General features: G+C 50.9%; 3 protein-coding genes across 4 annotated transcripts; 2 read left to right on the forward strand and 1 right to left on the reverse strand.

Moving 5' to 3' along the window:
- Nucleotides 1-1194: 1194 nt before the first annotated feature.
- On the forward strand, nt 1195-4264 carry LOC128725231 (UV radiation resistance-associated gene protein). Of its 2 annotated transcripts, XM_053818957.1 has the most exons (6): nt 1195-2904; nt 2991-3142; nt 3203-3277; nt 3358-3702; nt 3774-4043; nt 4160-4264. In XM_053818957.1, the coding sequence occupies exons 1-5, from the start codon at nt 1195-1197 to the stop codon at nt 4036-4038; spliced, it is 2547 nt and encodes an 848-aa protein (XP_053674932.1). In that variant the 3' UTR covers nt 4039-4043; nt 4160-4264. The 2 variants fall into 2 exon arrangements, with proteins under 2 accessions (XP_053674932.1, XP_053674931.1); XM_053818956.1 differs by having other exon boundaries at nt 3774-4199.
- Nucleotides 4265-4769: 505 nt separating this feature from the next.
- Nucleotides 4770-6039, forward strand: LOC128723127 (uncharacterized). Its single transcript, XM_053816839.1, has 3 exons — nt 4770-5250; nt 5320-5485; nt 5933-6039. Exons 1-3 carry the CDS (start codon nt 4770-4772, stop codon nt 5955-5957), a joined length of 672 nt encoding a protein of 223 aa, XP_053672814.1. The 3' UTR covers nt 5958-6039.
- A 421-nt stretch (nt 6040-6460) lies between these two features.
- Nucleotides 6461-15348, reverse strand: LOC128723126 (uncharacterized). The gene is made up of 5 exons (XM_053816838.1): nt 14311-15348; nt 9213-9344; nt 8927-9135; nt 8539-8845; nt 6461-8463 (listed from the first exon to the last, which is right to left on the reverse strand). Exons 1-5 carry the CDS (start codon nt 15344-15346, stop codon nt 6461-6463), a joined length of 3687 nt encoding a protein of 1228 aa, XP_053672813.1. The 5' UTR covers nt 15347-15348.
- Between the last annotated feature and the right edge of the window lie 1057 nt (nt 15349-16405).

The following is a 16405-nucleotide window of genomic DNA, read 5'->3' on the forward strand; positions in this document are numbered from 1 at the left end:
TCGACTGTCAAATTCGCAAATCAAAGCTCCTCAACAAAAGCATAATAAAAACCCTGACCAAAGTGATATCAATGATACGCGCCTTGAGGAGAAGCTGCGTAGAGAAATTCGTCACCAGAAGCAAAACCCCTTCGCGGAGGGCAGTATTCACCCTCTTTCGTTAGTTGCTCAACAGAAAACGCTCTTCTCTGCGAGGCGTAGTGCAATTGATTGTGGCAGCTGCACCGCAGCGATAGCAGCGATACGGGGAATTGCGTTCGTGAAAACGATTTCCAACCGAGCGAAACCAGAAAAAATGAGGTAAAGCGTCCACACTATCGGAAACATTGCGAGTGCAGGCTGCACATTGCTCGGGGAGGGGAAAACGCCACACGCAATACCATAGGTTAGGGCGGACCGTAAACAAGGCAAAGTGCAACGAGTACAATGAAGAGCATTCCTTCGGCGCAGACGGTGTGTGTCTGTAAACATATGGTGAATCAGTTGGCTGCTATTTAGTAAACCAACTTCTCGTGATCGACTGTGGTCGGACGCGCAACGTTCTAATCTAATTAATTGTCCTGCTCATCCATTGGTCATCGATCGCGGGAAACCGAGATATATCGATTTTGACCGACCCCATGGAAACGACTGCCACGCGCGCCCTTTGTGCATTTTTTCCGATAACTACGCGTATCAAAATCCGCCCGTCTACTATTAACTCATCCCATGCCTCCCAACCTGCTGTGCGAATAGTAAGTAGGCCACGATGCTTCGCGATGGAAAATGTAGAGCATGGCCTGGAGGGGTAGAGAGAAGAGAGAGAGAGTGAGGTAGGAAGAGAGGAGACAGAGTGCTTGGCTAATGCTGCTGCCCCTGGGATTTATCTAATTTTGTGGAAAGGTACTGCTTCGATCGGCTTGCAGGCGGCAAGAAGGAAAACTTTCGGCAGTGTTACGCATAAAACGGTTGTTTCCAATTATTTTTCCGGGCTTCTTTGCACACGCGCCCCGTTCCGTTCATTTTACCGATATGCATGCACGATACGGATTGCTCCACACGATAAGGCACGTTCGAGTGCTTTCCCCTGTATTTGCCGTTGGCTTCATTTGAGTATTATAAGCAGGCTGTGAAAGGAAGGTGGCAGCTCATCATCACTCAATGCACTTTGATTTTAGAGCTAATTGTTTGCACTATTTTTGCTATTTTCAGAAAATGTTCGATCGTCCGAGATGTCGCGACTGGAGTCCGCTGTCGACGCAGCAGCTACGGCTGCGCAGCTTAATACAGATATCTGGACACAACATTACCCTCCCGGACACGCACCCAAACCCGACGGCCCCCCTACCTGCCCCGATAGTACCGACGGGGCGGCATGGCAGACCGAAATGTACCGTGTACTTTACGCTACACCATGCGCCCCAATCCGCCCCGTTTTACACGAGCGAACGGCTTGACCTGCACCGGAACGTGCTGTGGGCGGAAATCGACTGCCCAGGCACGATCAAATCCTCCCTCCGGGGTGTGTGCGTGCGTGTGTGGGAACACATCGAAACCCCGGCAGCGAATGGTGTGCTGCTGGAAGATGGCCACGTGCACACCATCGTCCCGACGGGTGCCAACGTTGACGTGCCGCCTTGCGGAACAAAAGTGCCTCAGGATGGTCACGTGGTTGACGATCGGTTAGAAGAGCACCATGGCTCCGATCGGATGCTGTTCACGTGGGGAGTTTACTTTTCCGGCCTGGTGCCACTGGAAAGACGCAACGAAAAGCGCCTCCGACCGAACACGCTCGTATTTCAGCTGCATGGTGGCTACTTCACGTCGGCCGCATATATCCTTGAACCGCACGAGCAGCCACCGGCGGTGGCGGGAACGACGACGACAACGGCGGCGGCGGCGGTTGCTAATGTAGCCGACGGGATGATACCAAAAACAATCGCTAATGCTGGCCACGCTGGCACTCCACCTTCGGCTACGATCCCGATCGTGGGTGTCGAAGCGGGTTGGCGTGGTGGCAGTGGACGCGGAACCACTCCAACCGAAAACGTCTTACACTGTGATACTAGCAATAATTCCTCCCCAGTAGCGGCTACTCCTCAGCAGTTCCACCTGGCGCCCTCTTCCACATCCCCGAATCAGTGGAGTTTTGCGAACGGTGGTGCGCTGTTAGGCGTTGAGCAGCGGTACGAAAAGCTGTCCGTTTCGCCGGCGGCCGGCAGCAACAGCAGCGGTATCAGCACCGCCATACACCGGGTCCGTTCCACCAGCCCGCCCGCGATGAGTTGGACAGGACCGACGGAGACGAATCTGAAGCTACGCTACCTGCTGATGGAGTTCCCAACGGCGGAAGTGCGCGCGAGCTACGATCTGCTGCGGTTGCTGGCGGTACAGGAACGCCAACGGCGCATTCGTTACGAAGCGGACAGTGCCAAATCGCTCGCCGACCGTATCTGCATGAAGAGTGCCTACTGTCTGAACCTGGAGCTGTTCAGTAGCAACCATTTGGTTTACCGAACCGCGGTTAACCATCGAACTGGCGGCATGGGCAAACAGTTGAGCCGCCTGCTGTACCAGGAGCGCGAACCGATCGAACCGACGATACTACTGCGGGGGCAGGAACTGCGGCGGCGTATCGAGCGGGCTAAATTCCGGTGCCGGTTGTTGGCGCAGGAGCGTGACAGGATTTGCGGTGACATGCAGCAGCTGCGCAATCAGCTTAACGTGGCGTGCGATAGCAATATCGAGCGCGAATCGGCACTAATGGAGCGTTACCGGACGTACGGGCGCGAGAAGGAGCATCTCTACCAGCAAAAGATGGCCTACGCTAGTCAGAAGGATAGTGTGCGAGAAATCTGCGCAAAGATGCTGACTGTGCGGCACCAGTTGCTGACGGGGTTGAATGAAATTTATTACATTAAATCGGTAAGCTTACCATCGGATGCAGCGATTTCCTGAGTAATCGATTAACGTTTCGATTGTTTCCCCCACGTGGATGGTTTCCGTTTTAGACGAGCCAAGGCATCTACACGATCAACGACGTTCCGCTGCCGAATGCGGAATCGTACACCGACTCAACGCCGGCGCTGGTCCTCAGCGTTGCTCTTGGCTTCGTTGCCCACGCTGTGATGATGTGTTCCACTTTTTTAGATATTCCTCTACGGTGCGGTTCTCGAACGCCGGATCAATCTTGCGTTTATTTATTGTGTTTTCTTCCTTTCAGAAACCCTATTAAATATGACGGTTCTCGATCGAAGATAGTGGACCACATTAAGCTGTTGCCGACGGTGGATCGAGAGTAAGCATGAAACGCAATTTTGCAATAATGTTTGGAGGCACATTGAAACGATGCTCCTGTTAATTTGTCCCTTCTGGCAGCTTCCCTCTGCATTGCCGTTCCGGTCCGGCACCGAACGCCGTACTGTACGGAGTGTACCTGCTGAATCAGAACATTTCCCAGCTCAAGCATCAGCTTTCGATGAGCCGAGGCGATCCACGGGCAACGCTTGTTAACCTGCACGGTATTCTCTCCATTCCGGGCATCGGTGGCACTCTGCTAAATCGTGCCCTCGAGGAACCGTTCCAAATGCTACCCGCGTCCGTGTTCGGTTCCTCGTCGGTCGATCTTAAGATGTCCCCGGGGTTCCTCTCGCTCCCGGGTGGCAGTAGCAGCTGCAGCAGCAGCAGTGGCTCATACTTTCGTGACAGCCCCTCAAGCAGCAGGTTGGTTTCCGAAGTTGTCACCACACCGTCAAAGTTGTGTGCTGGCTAATGTACTGCTTTTCCATTCGCAGCAGGATTTCCCGGTCGGTTGATAACTACACGGACCGGTTTCAGGATCGGCGACTGCAAATATTGCACCATAGACCGCACCAAAACCATCGACATCCGCTACAGCAAGCGAGGCACCACTCGAGCAGCAGTGGCAGTGCCGTCGATCAGGACCACCACCTCCCGCAGCGGCGCGGTTGTGGCGATAATAAATTCTCCTCCGATCCCATCCTAGCGCAGGCTCCACTGGAGCGGCCGTTCGACTTTGAAGGTGGTAAAAAATTCTAGCATATGTGGGTAGTGTGCAAGTCAAGAATGTCCTTTGGGGCTTCATTAACACTGTTGAAGTTTGCCCCTCGTTCTGTTTCCTTGTTTGAGTTTTAATTTAATATTTATTGAAACTTTCCAGCTACGTTCGGGTCTAGCGAAACGAATAAAACGAATTACGAACAATTGTTTAATGTTGTGCGATTGAAATGATTGAACATATTTGGATGACGTAGCATAAAGCAGGATTACTGGTAGAACAATTGGAGATAAAGCGCTCCAAATCAAAGTGAGTAATGTTCTGTGAATATGTGTACTACTTTTATGTTGATAGACGTTCATAAAAAATAACGTATATTCGTAACATTTATGCTGCCCGTTTAAATTAAAAATCCCAAACATTCTGCTTCTATGATTTTGTAAAACTTTTCGCAATTATGTATATCTCCAGAAGTTTTTTTTGTACTGAAAATGTTTTTATATTTTGCGAATGTTAGAATTTTTATGTTGATTTGTATTATATATTTATTGAACAGAAATATGCTAGAAAAATTAAAACTAAATTTCGATCAGTTTTCTGTTTGAATTTTTACTGCAGTTCGAATTTGTATCTTTCATTGTGCCAGTATAAACACATGTATCGATTTTGACAGTAGATATTGTAAAACATAAACAAAACAGTTCAACCAAATCAAACATTTTGAGTATTATCGGTTTTCAGTGAACATCGAAGTGCGGAATACCTGCAGATAATGAATTTTCGTGTATCGGAACTGACGGAGATCGCCCTCCAAATTCTTGGCTACAAGTTGTACGACAGGAATGGAACGCAGACCGAATCGTTGGAGAATGTGATCGAAAAGTACCAGTTCAGTTCGGAAAAGGTAGAACCCACCACAGCCCAAAAGGGTCAAAAGCGAAAACAATCCTCGGTCTCGAGCGCTGTGGGACAGAAGCAGTTCATGGCACAATTTGATCTTCCCGATTTTGATACGATCCTGATCGATACGAATAAGTACGTCGAAGGTCAGATGACGTCGTTTATAAAGCAGCTCCAATCCTCCTTGGTATCGGTTTGTCGGGATACGGACTACAGGAATCATAGGAAGGGAATACGGATCCAGAATGCAGTGTGCATCGGTAAAGAGCTACCGGTCTTTTGTAGCACGGTGTCCAAAACGTACAATACGATGAAATACGTCGACGAGCAGGACATAATCTCTCGCTCGAATGGTACGACTTTAAATGGTATGATATGCGTATATTGCTCAGTTGTCTGATTTGGCTTTTCTATACCCTTAGATGAGGACTTTGATAAGGAAGAGTACATTTTAGTCAAACAAGGTTTGCTATTGCGGGAATTCAACACCCTACTGCAGTTGCTTAAGCACATATTAGATACCACCCCCAAAACCATAAAGGAGCTGGACGCGACGTGGCTGTTGATGCTGAAATCATATGAAGCCATGTAAGTTTTAGTATACCCCCCAGCAAAGGACGGTGATATGAACAAGTGCAAAGAATTGCATTTAATAACTGGCGGTTCCCTGCGATCCTTTCTCTGCTTCCTTCAAACATCCTCTTTCCTATTTAATCTGTTATCATTGATGAGCCTTGTAACAATTCGTTTAAAAGCTTCATTTATCTACATCCACACACAACACAACCACATTGATTCGTTTAATGCTTTATTTATTAAATAATTCATTCGTACCATAATACTAAGTGCACTCAGTTTTACACGTCGTTTGTTAACGTTGCTCTCGCTTCACTGATCCCTCCAATCCCTATCCATCGCAATTTTCATTTGTCATGTTTTTCGATTCTCGGAATTTTCGCTCTTTCCACTATCTCGCTCTCGTTTCTGCAGGATCATTTATGCGTTCCATTTTTGATCTTTTGAACCTCGTTACAGCCTCGGTCGAAAAACCCGTATGTGATCCGGCCAATTTCCGCAATTCCCGGGCCATGCGAGCACCTTAAATGATCCAGGCTGAGCCCTTCTTATAACATCCCCTTTTCGAGCCGATCTCGTCCCTTCTCGCGCAGTTCGCGCAGCCCCGAAAATTGCGCTTGGTTGTTTTAGGTTTAATAAACACTAACATGTATATATATAGAAGATCGATGATGCGAACTGTCTACCAGCTCTGGCTGCGTCCCAATCGAGACGCTGCCGGTGGGGAGGAAAAATCGTGCATTGAAAGAAAAAAAAGAAGCTTATCTCCACGTAGTGCTGCCCCGTGCAGTGCATCGTTTTTGAAACGCTTTAAATTACATCTCCCCTATATCTTAGCCGGTTCCGATTTACAGCACCAATTTCGCTACGCCAGCGCCTCGCCTCGGGCGGGTTTCAAATTCATTCTCGCTTTTCATTATCACAAATTCCGGTAATACTTTGGTCGTCGTTTCCAACAACTTCCATCCGCCATCCCCGGAGGGTGGGCTACTTGATCGTGTTGTAGATGTTGTCTTCGAGCGGACTAGAGACGGCCGACGAACAGCGGCTGCTGTTGTTGCTGCTGTTGCTGCTGTTGCTGTTGCTGCTACTGTGGCTGCTGCTGCGGTTGGTGTTGCTGGTAGCACCGGCCGGATTGAGGCTCACCGGACCCGACCCAGCGCTGTCGCACGGTGGCACATTGATGCGGATGCTCACGAATCGCTTCTCCAGTGGCTGCAAGGTTGGCGGTTTTGGAGGTGCCACCGTCGAAACGCCACCACCGACCGAGGCCATCGCAGCCGGCCCATCGGCGCAGATTTCCGCGTAAATGCTCTCCACCGGTACGGTGGTTCCATCCGTCTGCAGCACGATCGAGTCCCGCACGCTGCTGTACGGCAGATCGTCCAAGATCGTCGCATCCACGGCAACCGGTGATGGTTCCCGCAAGGACACCACCTTCGTGCGCCTGGTGGCCGGTCTGGATTCATGCTGCCGATCGATCGATTCATCACTCGCGTTGTTCATGCAGCGCAGATCCTCGAACGACAGCACAACCTCGTGACCGTTTCGCACCTGATGGCTACTGCCGCTGCTCCGGAAACGCCCCTTCAACATGCCACCTTTCTTGCCGCTTGCCAGCTCACTACACGGCCCCGACCGGACCGGTTGGCTGCCGCTCGCCAGATGCAACAGCTGCTGGATGCTCGAGGACGACTTGCTGTACTGCTTCGTCTTCACGTGGAACTCGCTGTACAGCTTCTGCGTCATAAACGACTGCTGGTTGGTGCTGTGGCGCTGCGGGAAAAACTTCCCATCTCCAAGCTCAGAAACTGCCACCTCACTCCCGGTATCGTCGGCATCATTTTCACCGGCCCGCGTCGATCCGTTACCGGCATGCTGTGGCGGAACCAGATCCGGTTTACTCTTCTGCTCGATGTGCTGCAACGAGAGGCACTTCTCGCGCGCACCCACACTGGCCACCGAGGACGCTGGGTTAAGGCTCACCATCGTGCCATCATCGAACACGCTGATCCGGTCGGTGCTGGCCGCACGGGACGAAACCGATAGCATGCCGAGCGTCCCGAAGCGCTCCTGAATCAACTTGGACATGTCCCGGTAGCGATCGAGGCTCGTCCGTTTGTCCCACTCGTCATCCGCTGACACGGGCTCATTTCCACCCGATCGACCACCGAATCCTCGGAACCATCGTCCTGATGCCGAGGACACAGCTGCTCCACCGGTTCGCTCCTTCGTTTTACCGCTCGGTGACGCGAACACCTTCATCTTCTCGCTCCGGAAGCTTGGCACCGGAAGTGAGTGCGGTTCGGATGGATTGCCCTCCGATCGATCCCCAAGCGTCCGGTCATCCACCAGGCTGTGATGGTGGTGTTGGTGGCTGTGCAAATGATGCTGGTGATGCAGGTGTTCACCCTCCAGTCGGTTCAACTCTCGGCCACCGGCGCATTCGAGACTTTCCAGATCATTTTTACTTAAAAATATGATGGAATCCTCTTTCTCGTGACCGGAACCGTTCCGGTCGTTGCCACCACCAGATCCACCACCAAACAGCCGGCCAAATCGTCTCAGGACATCCGCGCCTTTGGACTCGTGTTTGGCCCCACCACCACCTCCACCTCCACCACCGCCACCACCACTTGCGCTCGATCCTAGCGAACTCGGTCCAGTCGTGGTCGTCGTCGCCAGCGTAAGCGACTGCCCAGGACCACCGGAAAGCGCACTCATCTGCTGCAGCTCAACCGCGTTCGTCTCGTGATCCACAACGCACAGGAACGTGTCGGCATTAAACTGGCAAAACTTCAGCACCGTCTGCACGTTCGCGTTCAGGAACATGTGCTGCTCGTTCTCGAAACCCATCGTGCACTTGGCAAACTTCATCTGCGGCGTAAGGTGCAGCTTCGTCAGCGTCAACGTCGTCGTCAGCTGCTGCTCATCCAGTGGGCACGCGATCAGGAAGTTCTCCTCACTGATCTTCGCGATCGTCACGTACTCTGGAAGTGAGGCAAAAGGTATAACAGCTCCGTTAGCACCGGAAATTAATCACCAAGGACGCTGCTGTCGCTTACCAGGCACGTTCGAGGAGTGGCCACCGATCTGCGGCGAGATGAGCTTCAAGTTCAGCGGCAAACACGGATCCGACTGCATGATGAACCCGATCCGGTGCACACAATCCCGGCTGAGCTGTTTCGGTTTCCGGTGCCCATTCTGGGCCCCCCCGGTGCCGGTGTTGCTGCTACCGCTCGTGTTGTTTCCACTCTGCAGGCTGTGCAGCTGATGGTGGTTCCCGAAGTTGGTGTGTTTCTGCAGAACCGGTGCGCTGTGCTGCTCGATTTCGTAGAACTTCCCTTTGGCGGACAGCGACACGTAGTACACCTGCTCCGAAGGGTAAGTAGAAATTCATTCGTTAGATCCCGCGTTCCCCAAAACGGTGCGTCACTTTCCACACAACCTTACCTGCCGATTGTCATCCAGCAGTTGGGCGTACTTTCCGCGTTCCTTCTCACGCCCACCAACACTTCCACCGGTTCCGGTGCCCGAACCGTCCTTGTGGTTTGCACCGGTCGTCGATTTGTGGTCACCATCCTGGAACACCGCCAGCAACCGGTACACCTGGCCGGCTTTGGCCGTCGCCTTCACGTAGTGTGTCTTGTGGCTGAAGTTGTCTGCACGGTGGAAAATGGAACACAAATCGATCACAATTCACAGAACCCGGACGCCCGGTTGGGGAGGTGGACCTTACCGTGCGATTCCGTGTAGGCGGAGAGGTTGTCCAGCGAGAGGAACTTGTACACCTGATCCCGCACCAGCTGCACGATCGTAGTGTAGATGGTTGCCGTCGGAGCGCCCTTGTCGTTGATGAAGGAGAAGTACCCTGTGGGTGAGTGAAGTGTTTTTCAATTGCCGTTGCCACGATAGATAGTAGTTTTCCACCCCCCATCAGGTGCGCTATCGTTTGATTGCAAGCTTTTCCGTTCCCATATTAGCATATCAGCGCGGAATGGGGCGTTTTAATGAAAGCCCTTCTGGCCCCGCTATCGTTCGTCGGGTGCAGGAGCCCCTTTTGTGGGTTGGTGAGATTTTATGTTTCCCACACCACCCCCTCAGAGGGGTGGCTAACAAACCCCCCCTTGCCCCTAGCTTTTCTATCGGTCGACGTAAAATGACAGATAATTAAAGAATGCATGTACGGTCATTTTGCTATGGGACCGCACCAAAACCTGGTCGTTTGAATTGTGGGTTTTCCCGCGGGTGTCTTGGAACTCTCAATGAGAGCGGAAAAATAGCAGACTTGGTCACCTGTTTGTTGCATAACGATCACACACACCCGTTCCCGAATGGGGCCGAGATTCGAAAAGATGCGCCAACTGTTTTTGCTCCTTTCATTTTTTCCTTTTTTAATTCACGTCTACCTCAGGAGCGAAGAACTGGCCGCATTTGCATGGTTAACAAATGGCTCTATTAACGGGGGTGGAAAGCGGGAACACCCGCGCATTGGCCGCGTGGGAGATCGGCAGGTAATTAGGTTAACGATCGCCCCCAAACGTGGCGTGAACCGGTAGCGTTTTCCCTTAAAAAGCTATCCGTTTCGATAGTGGGCTGCTGCTCCTCGTTTGCCGGTTTTTTTTGGTGGGTTCTGTTCGCTTTTGCAACACTCAGGCTTGATTCTAATCCCCCAAATATCCCTCGAATTGGGTGTGGGGGGACATACATGTTTTGTTAATTTAAATTCGCTCGTAGGCGGACTTGAAGCTCGGCTTTTTTTTGTGTCTTTCCGACAGCTAACCGAAAGATCGTGTTATCGGAAGCATAAGGGTTAAAGGGTTTAGTGTTTTAAATCTCGCCGGCACTTAAAACACACTCTCCACCTATGGAGGCGGTGGCATTGGACGAGAAGTTTGCTGTAAATGAATCAAGAGAAAAAAAGCTCCCTCCAGCCCGGTTGACGAAACAATACCGATCTGCCACAATGGAGCGTGTGTGGGAAAGCATCAAATTGCATCTTTTTTTATAAAAAAGGCCCATTAAAAGGGTCGGACAGATGGCAGCATCGCACTATTCAAATGCTGGCAGCTTTCGTGTGTTGTGGCCCACCATGGGAGCGGGCTTTTTTGGGCTCGCGTCGAAAGGCCAGCCGTTTTTAATAGCGTTCCGAAATTATAACCCTCTCGGCACATCATATATTTGTTTAATGCCAGCGTGATGAAGGTGCTCTCTGATGCAAACGAGTTATCAAGCCAACGATGGGTGTGGTATTTGCGAGACGTTTAGTAGCTGGTGGTGATGAAAAAGCCACCAGAGGGCGATTTGATTTGCGTTGGAAAAATAGCTGCAGCAGCTCTTATTTTCCCCCCCCACACACACACACACGCAATTGAAATTAAACAAATTAATGCGTTGTTATCTGAACGTTATCATGTTCACGTGCTGGTTTAGATAATTCGTTTCATAAAACGTTCATCGCGGCGCTCAATTTTCATCGTGGTACCGGGCCGGTTCTTGGTGCCCTCGAAAACCTGACACTGATTGGTGTTGCATCGCCCTTCGATCTCTCTCTCTCTCTCTCTCTCTCTCTCTCTCTCTCTCCCATCGCACGCGTGTCTGTCGATCGATCGCAAGATAATCGCACCCCACGACCGGAACAAACGTTCCACCCGCAGTCCCGATACGATCCGATCTCGGATCGTGGCCCCAGACGAACAATGGCCGGGACGTAGGGTTTCATGTTCATGCCGGCGGTGCATTGAAGCCAGGAATGGGCATACGGGTCGCCGCCCGCAAGCAACCACCCTCCCCGTGGGGGTGTTTTCATCCCTCGATCGAGCTGCATTCCCGCGTGCATCGGAACGCAATCGTTGCGGTGACGAAGCCGTTCGTTTGCTGGAGCGGCGTTATGAGCGATTTGTGGCGCATTTGCGCTAGAAAATGGAACCCCCCCATTCTGGGTGTTCCTGGCCGGGAAGTGTGTGGATTGGTGCGTTCTGGTTCAAGAGTTGTTTTTTAGTTGGAAGAAGATGCCATGCCCTAAATGAAGGCTAACAAAAATTGGTTTCAACAATTCATCCCATTTAACAAAAAATTACGGTAATGTTTCATGTGAATAAATGTGTGATTTAAGTGTCATTGTGCATCACACAATTTACTTGTTTAAAAAAAAGCTCTTGCTCGTCAAATATCATGTTGAATTTTACTAAAACCATTTGCTGTAAATGCGCGTCTCAAGTTTATCCATTACACAACCAAACGAAAATCACAGTTCTTTCATTTCCTCGCTAACAAATCGCGGCCATTTCAAGCGTGTAGAATCTACCGACCCCAGCGCAAATAACAACAAAAAAGGGCTGATGCATCCCTGTGGGAGTGGGTGGCGGTAAGGGACAGTTCGTTCGGTTGGATGATCGCGCGATCCGTGCATTGTGCAGTCGGAGCGGAATAAACGCTTTCCGCGATCACACATTCCTGTGGCCAGCGTTCACCGCGCGTTCGTCGCTCGTTTGACAACGATCCTTGTACAAAGCGACTCTCTCACTCACTTCTTCTTCACACAAACACACACACACACAGTTCTTCTCCCTATTTTCCATGTCGTGCACATGCATGCAGATTGCTGCATCTGCATCTGTTGCTAGGCAAGCACGCCGCCATGTTTGATTAATGATGACACGACCGGGATCGGTGTAGATTCTATTCTGATACAGTTCCCGCTTGTGTTATGGGGGGGCGTGAGGTGGTCGTTTGGAATGAGGCGAAGAGGAGGTGCTCTGTTTACCCACCCACCCACCCATTCCCATTTCGCCGAATAGGGAGAGCGATGGGGTGTTGATTTTGTTCTTTTTTTTTTTTAATCGCATCCTCCTTAGCGCTAGCCTTTTTACAAAACCACACGCTGTACATGATAATGCAATGTTAACGATCGAGTTTGACGATGCAATTTTCACCTCACGACAGCACCATCTCCGTCCCTTCCGTTCCCCCCTGTGCCTCCAGAGAAATGCATCATTTCATCGTACAATAGGCGATCGGTAGAAAGAGGATGGAAAAGCGGGAAATGGCAAAAGGGGGTTTGGGGCGTATGCCAAATGGATAAATGGTTCTCGCGGCCCGCGGTGTAAGGGTGTGTATGCAATTTTCCAGCATTCCACCAGCTGCGGGGTTCGCATTCAATTAAAAAGTGCCCAGTCCTCCCCGTTCATTTATTATTCTTATTATTGCACGTTGGGGGAGGGCAAGTGTGCATTATTTTCGGTTTCCTGGCCGCCTGTGCAGAACGCTTTTCCGAAGGTGAAAATGGCGGGTAGGTTGGTGCGTTTTTCCTATCTGATTTTTGCTTTTCCTTTTCCGTCTATGTTCTGATTTGTTTTTCCACAGTTAGATGCAATCAAACACTCCGGGCCAGCGGTGCATACAATTTTCCACCGGGCTAATGTGGGTTGGTGTGAAGGAAAATCGGCAAACACACATACAGATATTTCGCACGAGCGGTTGATTGGCAAGGAGCGATAGCGTGTGTGGCATATTAACATGATTGGTATCTTTCTCTGGAGTCGGACCTTTCTGGGGCCTTTTTCAAGAAAATCCGCTCGCACACCCCCACTTGCGGGTGGGTGCCATTTTCATGGCCAACTGAAAGGCAGCAGGGTAAAAAAAAAAACAAAAAAAAATACAAAATGCAGTGCCGGTGAGAGCGGAAGGCAACGGCAGCAATAAAAATCAAAAGCAAATGCACCAGAAAGCGCTGGCTCGGTGCTGAATTATGCAAATCCCATCATTTCCCGCCCGCCCGCGAAAGGGCGTACGTTTCGCGAAGGAACCGTACCGCGAAGCGTGCAAAATTATTGCGCGAACGAAGGCATCTTCACGTTACGCATCGTGCGCCACCGCGTGGCATGCGCTTTTTTTTTTTGCGTGGTCACGCTGCGTGGGGATGGGATTTTTTTTTCTACGATTTTTCAAAGCCACATCCAGGTAGGCGACGTTGGACGAAAAATCGATCGTCTTTGGGAAAACGGGGCAGATTTATTAACCACTCCCAATGGGACGTGCTTTGATTGAAACAGGCTTTGATTTAGGGCCTTTGAAGCAGGCTTTTGATTTTATATTAATATATGATTTATTTCCTTTAACGATTCCGGCATGATGCCTTTTATCATCGACTAAAGCATACATAAATGCTAACGAAATCGTTTGTAATTGACCACAATTATGCCACATTTAAAAACGCAAAGCCAAAAACGAACCACCCATCCGGAGACGGACGTGTGTGGGTGCTTTTGCTCATCTTATGCTTCATCTTTAAAAAATGACGCGCGACAGCAGCCCAGGCAAATGAGCCTCACCTACGGGCATTTAATGTTCAGCTCGGCGTGACCGGTGGCTTTGGCTAAAAAACACGCGCTTGAGACACTTAAGCTTTAATTAGGTCGATTAAGCATTCAGCCGCGCGCAGATGTGTTAACTTTCTCCGCGTTGCTTGCCCGGTGGTGGAATTTTCGTGACTTTTACCAATCGACGAGGCGTCGACATGAGAGGCGAGAGAGAGAGAGAGAGAGAGAGAGAGATGGGGAAAAAAGCGCGCGCGAACTGGAGCTTATCGGTGTGCTCTTGAAGCAACGAAATGGTGCAGATGGCATGTGGATTATCGTCCCAATGGTGGACTATCTTTTGGGCAGCTTCCATCTGGCTATCGATTGGATTCGGGATGGCAAAGCAATCAGGATTAAAACGGAGAGTACTCACCAGCTGTCAAGAACACCCTCGAGATGTCAACACTGACAGCTGTCAAGCTAGAGTGACAGTTTGGTAGTATTCGCTTACTTATTAGCCCTCAATCGGTGACTTACCGGGAAAATCGTGCGGTATCTTGTAGCCCTTCTTCCTGCTCGTACCAGCCTTGGTGTTGAACACGTGGTAGCTCCTGTAACCTCGCATATACCGGTACAACAGGAACAAGTCTCCTCCACCGGCTCCCATCGGTACTGAGCCACCCTTCGTCTTCTTGCCCTTCCCTTTCGGGGTGGCATTTCCGTTTGGGCGTTCCGCGGTACTGCTCGATTCGGCCGAGCTCGATGACGTCATTGTCTGATCCCCCGGCTGCCCTCCCGCTCCTCCCGAGGTCGGTGAGATGGTGGAAGTGTACGAGAGGCGGATGACGCGGGGTAACGAGAACCGCTCAAGGAACTGTTCCGCAATCAGCGGTTCCGTTGTCGATTCGTTCGAGCTCAACTTCGAGCCCTTGCTTTCCCCCGTCGAGCAGTCCCCGCCACCACCACCCATCCCACCACCACCACCAGCACCACCTCCACCGGAGGACAACGAGTTAAGCTTGTACCGGGTGGTTCGCTGCCGCAGTAGAGCCGCATTTTCCAGCTCATTTCGGCGAGCTAAGCGTGCGTTTTCAAAATCCGCCACCGAGAACATGTTGGCGCTAGTGTCGTGGGAGTTGAAACGTCTTAGCTTCGGTTTGTTGCCTTCACGACCCCCACCCGGGGCCAGGATCTGCAGCGGGAGGTTCGTTTGGGAGTTGAACGTCGAACCGGCTACGAGGGAGTTTCCGCCTCCACCACCACCACCACCTCCGACAGTGGTGCCTCCTCCACCAACGGCAAGGCTCACGTTGTGGCCGATTTTTGCCAACAGAAACATTGGGCTCGGTTTAAGCTTGGCGCCCTTGGGCTGCTTGGTGCCGGCTAGCTGTTGGAGCTGTTGCTGCTGCAGCTGTTGCTGGTGCTGCTGGAGCTGCTTCTGCTGGGCGGCGGTTGGTTTCGGCATGTGTGGGCTCGATTCGATCAGCCAGTTCGCCAGGTGGCGCTGCCGTTCGTACTCGATGCTGGCACGTTGCTGCATGTCGGTCATCTTGAGTGCGTCGGTCATGATCATTACTGGAATGGAAAATAAATGGCGAAGAAAGAGGGACATGAAAACTCACGTTTTTATTGTGCCATTTAACCCACCACGTCACGTGGTGGGGCATTAATCAAATCTAGCGCTGCACTATGGGCTTGGAACTGTAGCTTTTCGTGACCGAGGAGAAGAAATTTTGATGAATATTTCCTCCTAAACCTTTACTGTTTGTGAATATTTCGCTCAAAAGAGGCTGAGAAGGCGTTGTGTTCTAATTTCTGCTCATAAACAACGTGCTCTTGCAGTGTGAAAAGCATAATTTAACCAAATTCAACAGCTTCCTTGCCCACCGTACCGAAAAGGGATAGTATTTGGAGCTGGTGCGTCCATTTCACGACAAGCCACTTTCACGGATCGTTTTATTTGTGGTGCAATATATAAGGCAGCAAACAAAAAAAGAAGAGATGAATAGGAAAACATAGCCAAACGACGGTCGTGTACTTCCGCATCGGCACCCAATCGGCAACCCCTCCACGTGGCGTAGCGTAAAGTAAATTATTTGAAATTTTATTAAAATTTATTCACGCCACACCTTTGGCGCGTGTGATTTATCCCCGACATCCAGGCCCGGTCGCGCCTGAAGTACACGAACGAGTAGAACGATCCGTGAAAGTGATCAACCCCTAACGCGCGAGATGGCTAGAAAAGTGGTCCCTGATCGCGAACCAGATCGCGCGTCGTCATATTTCCTTGCCGCGTGTCGTGACATCGCGCACATAGAAAGGGCATTTCGCTAGCGTGCCCAAACCCACGCGACTGGATCGGGCTGGCCCAGGGATTTTGGGGCGTCTGCATCGGAATCGGATACGCCGATGTGGATTTAGATTCAAAGCGTCTTTTGTGCTCACGAGTGGGGAGTGAACGGAAATAACTCAGCCCTTCGACCACGCCACAGTTGGGTGGAAGGTTAGAGGGTTGCCACAATTGAGCCGTCACGTTTTATGGGCGGTTTATGTGCATTGGCCATTTCTCCGAGGGCTCCAGCGTTTGGTCCCTCGGTTGGGTTCGAGCATGAGTTATGCTGTTTGTTTCGCG

The sequence above is a fragment of the Anopheles nili genome, chromosome 3 (assembly GCF_943737925.1).
Source record: "Anopheles nili chromosome 3, idAnoNiliSN_F5_01, whole genome shotgun sequence".
NCBI classification, from domain to species: Eukaryota; Metazoa; Arthropoda; class Insecta; order Diptera; family Culicidae; genus Anopheles; species Anopheles nili.

Coding starts and splice junctions, on each gene's coding strand:
- LOC128725231 (XM_053818957.1), top strand. CDS start 1,195: ATGTTCGATCGTCCGAGATGTCGCGACTGGAGTCCGCTGTCGACGCAG. Junction 2,905..2,990: donor AAATTTATTACATTAAATCG/GTAAGCTTACCA, acceptor TTTCCGTTTTAG/ACGAGCCAAGGCATCTACAC. Junction 3,278..3,357: donor TTGCCGACGGTGGATCGAGA/GTAAGCATGAAA, acceptor CCCTTCTGGCAG/CTTCCCTCTGCATTGCCGTT.
- LOC128723127 (XM_053816839.1), top strand. CDS start 4,770: ATGAATTTTCGTGTATCGGAACTGACGGAGATCGCCCTCCAAATTCTT. Junction 5,251..5,319: donor CATAATCTCTCGCTCGAATG/GTACGACTTTAA, acceptor CTATACCCTTAG/ATGAGGACTTTGATAAGGAA. Junction 5,486..5,932: donor CTGAAATCATATGAAGCCAT/GTAAGTTTTAGT, acceptor ACCTCGTTACAG/CCTCGGTCGAAAAACCCGTA.
- LOC128723126 (XM_053816838.1), bottom strand. CDS start 15,346: ATGATCATGACCGACGCACTCAAGATGACCGACATGCAGCAACGTGCC. Junction 9,345..14,310: donor GATACCGCACGATTTTCCCG/GTAAGTCACCGA, acceptor ACTCACCCACAG/GGTACTTCTCCTTCATCAAC. Junction 8,846..8,926: donor TGCTGGATGACAATCGGCAG/GTAAGGTTGTGT, acceptor CCTTCGGAGCAG/GTGTACTACGTGTCGCTGTC.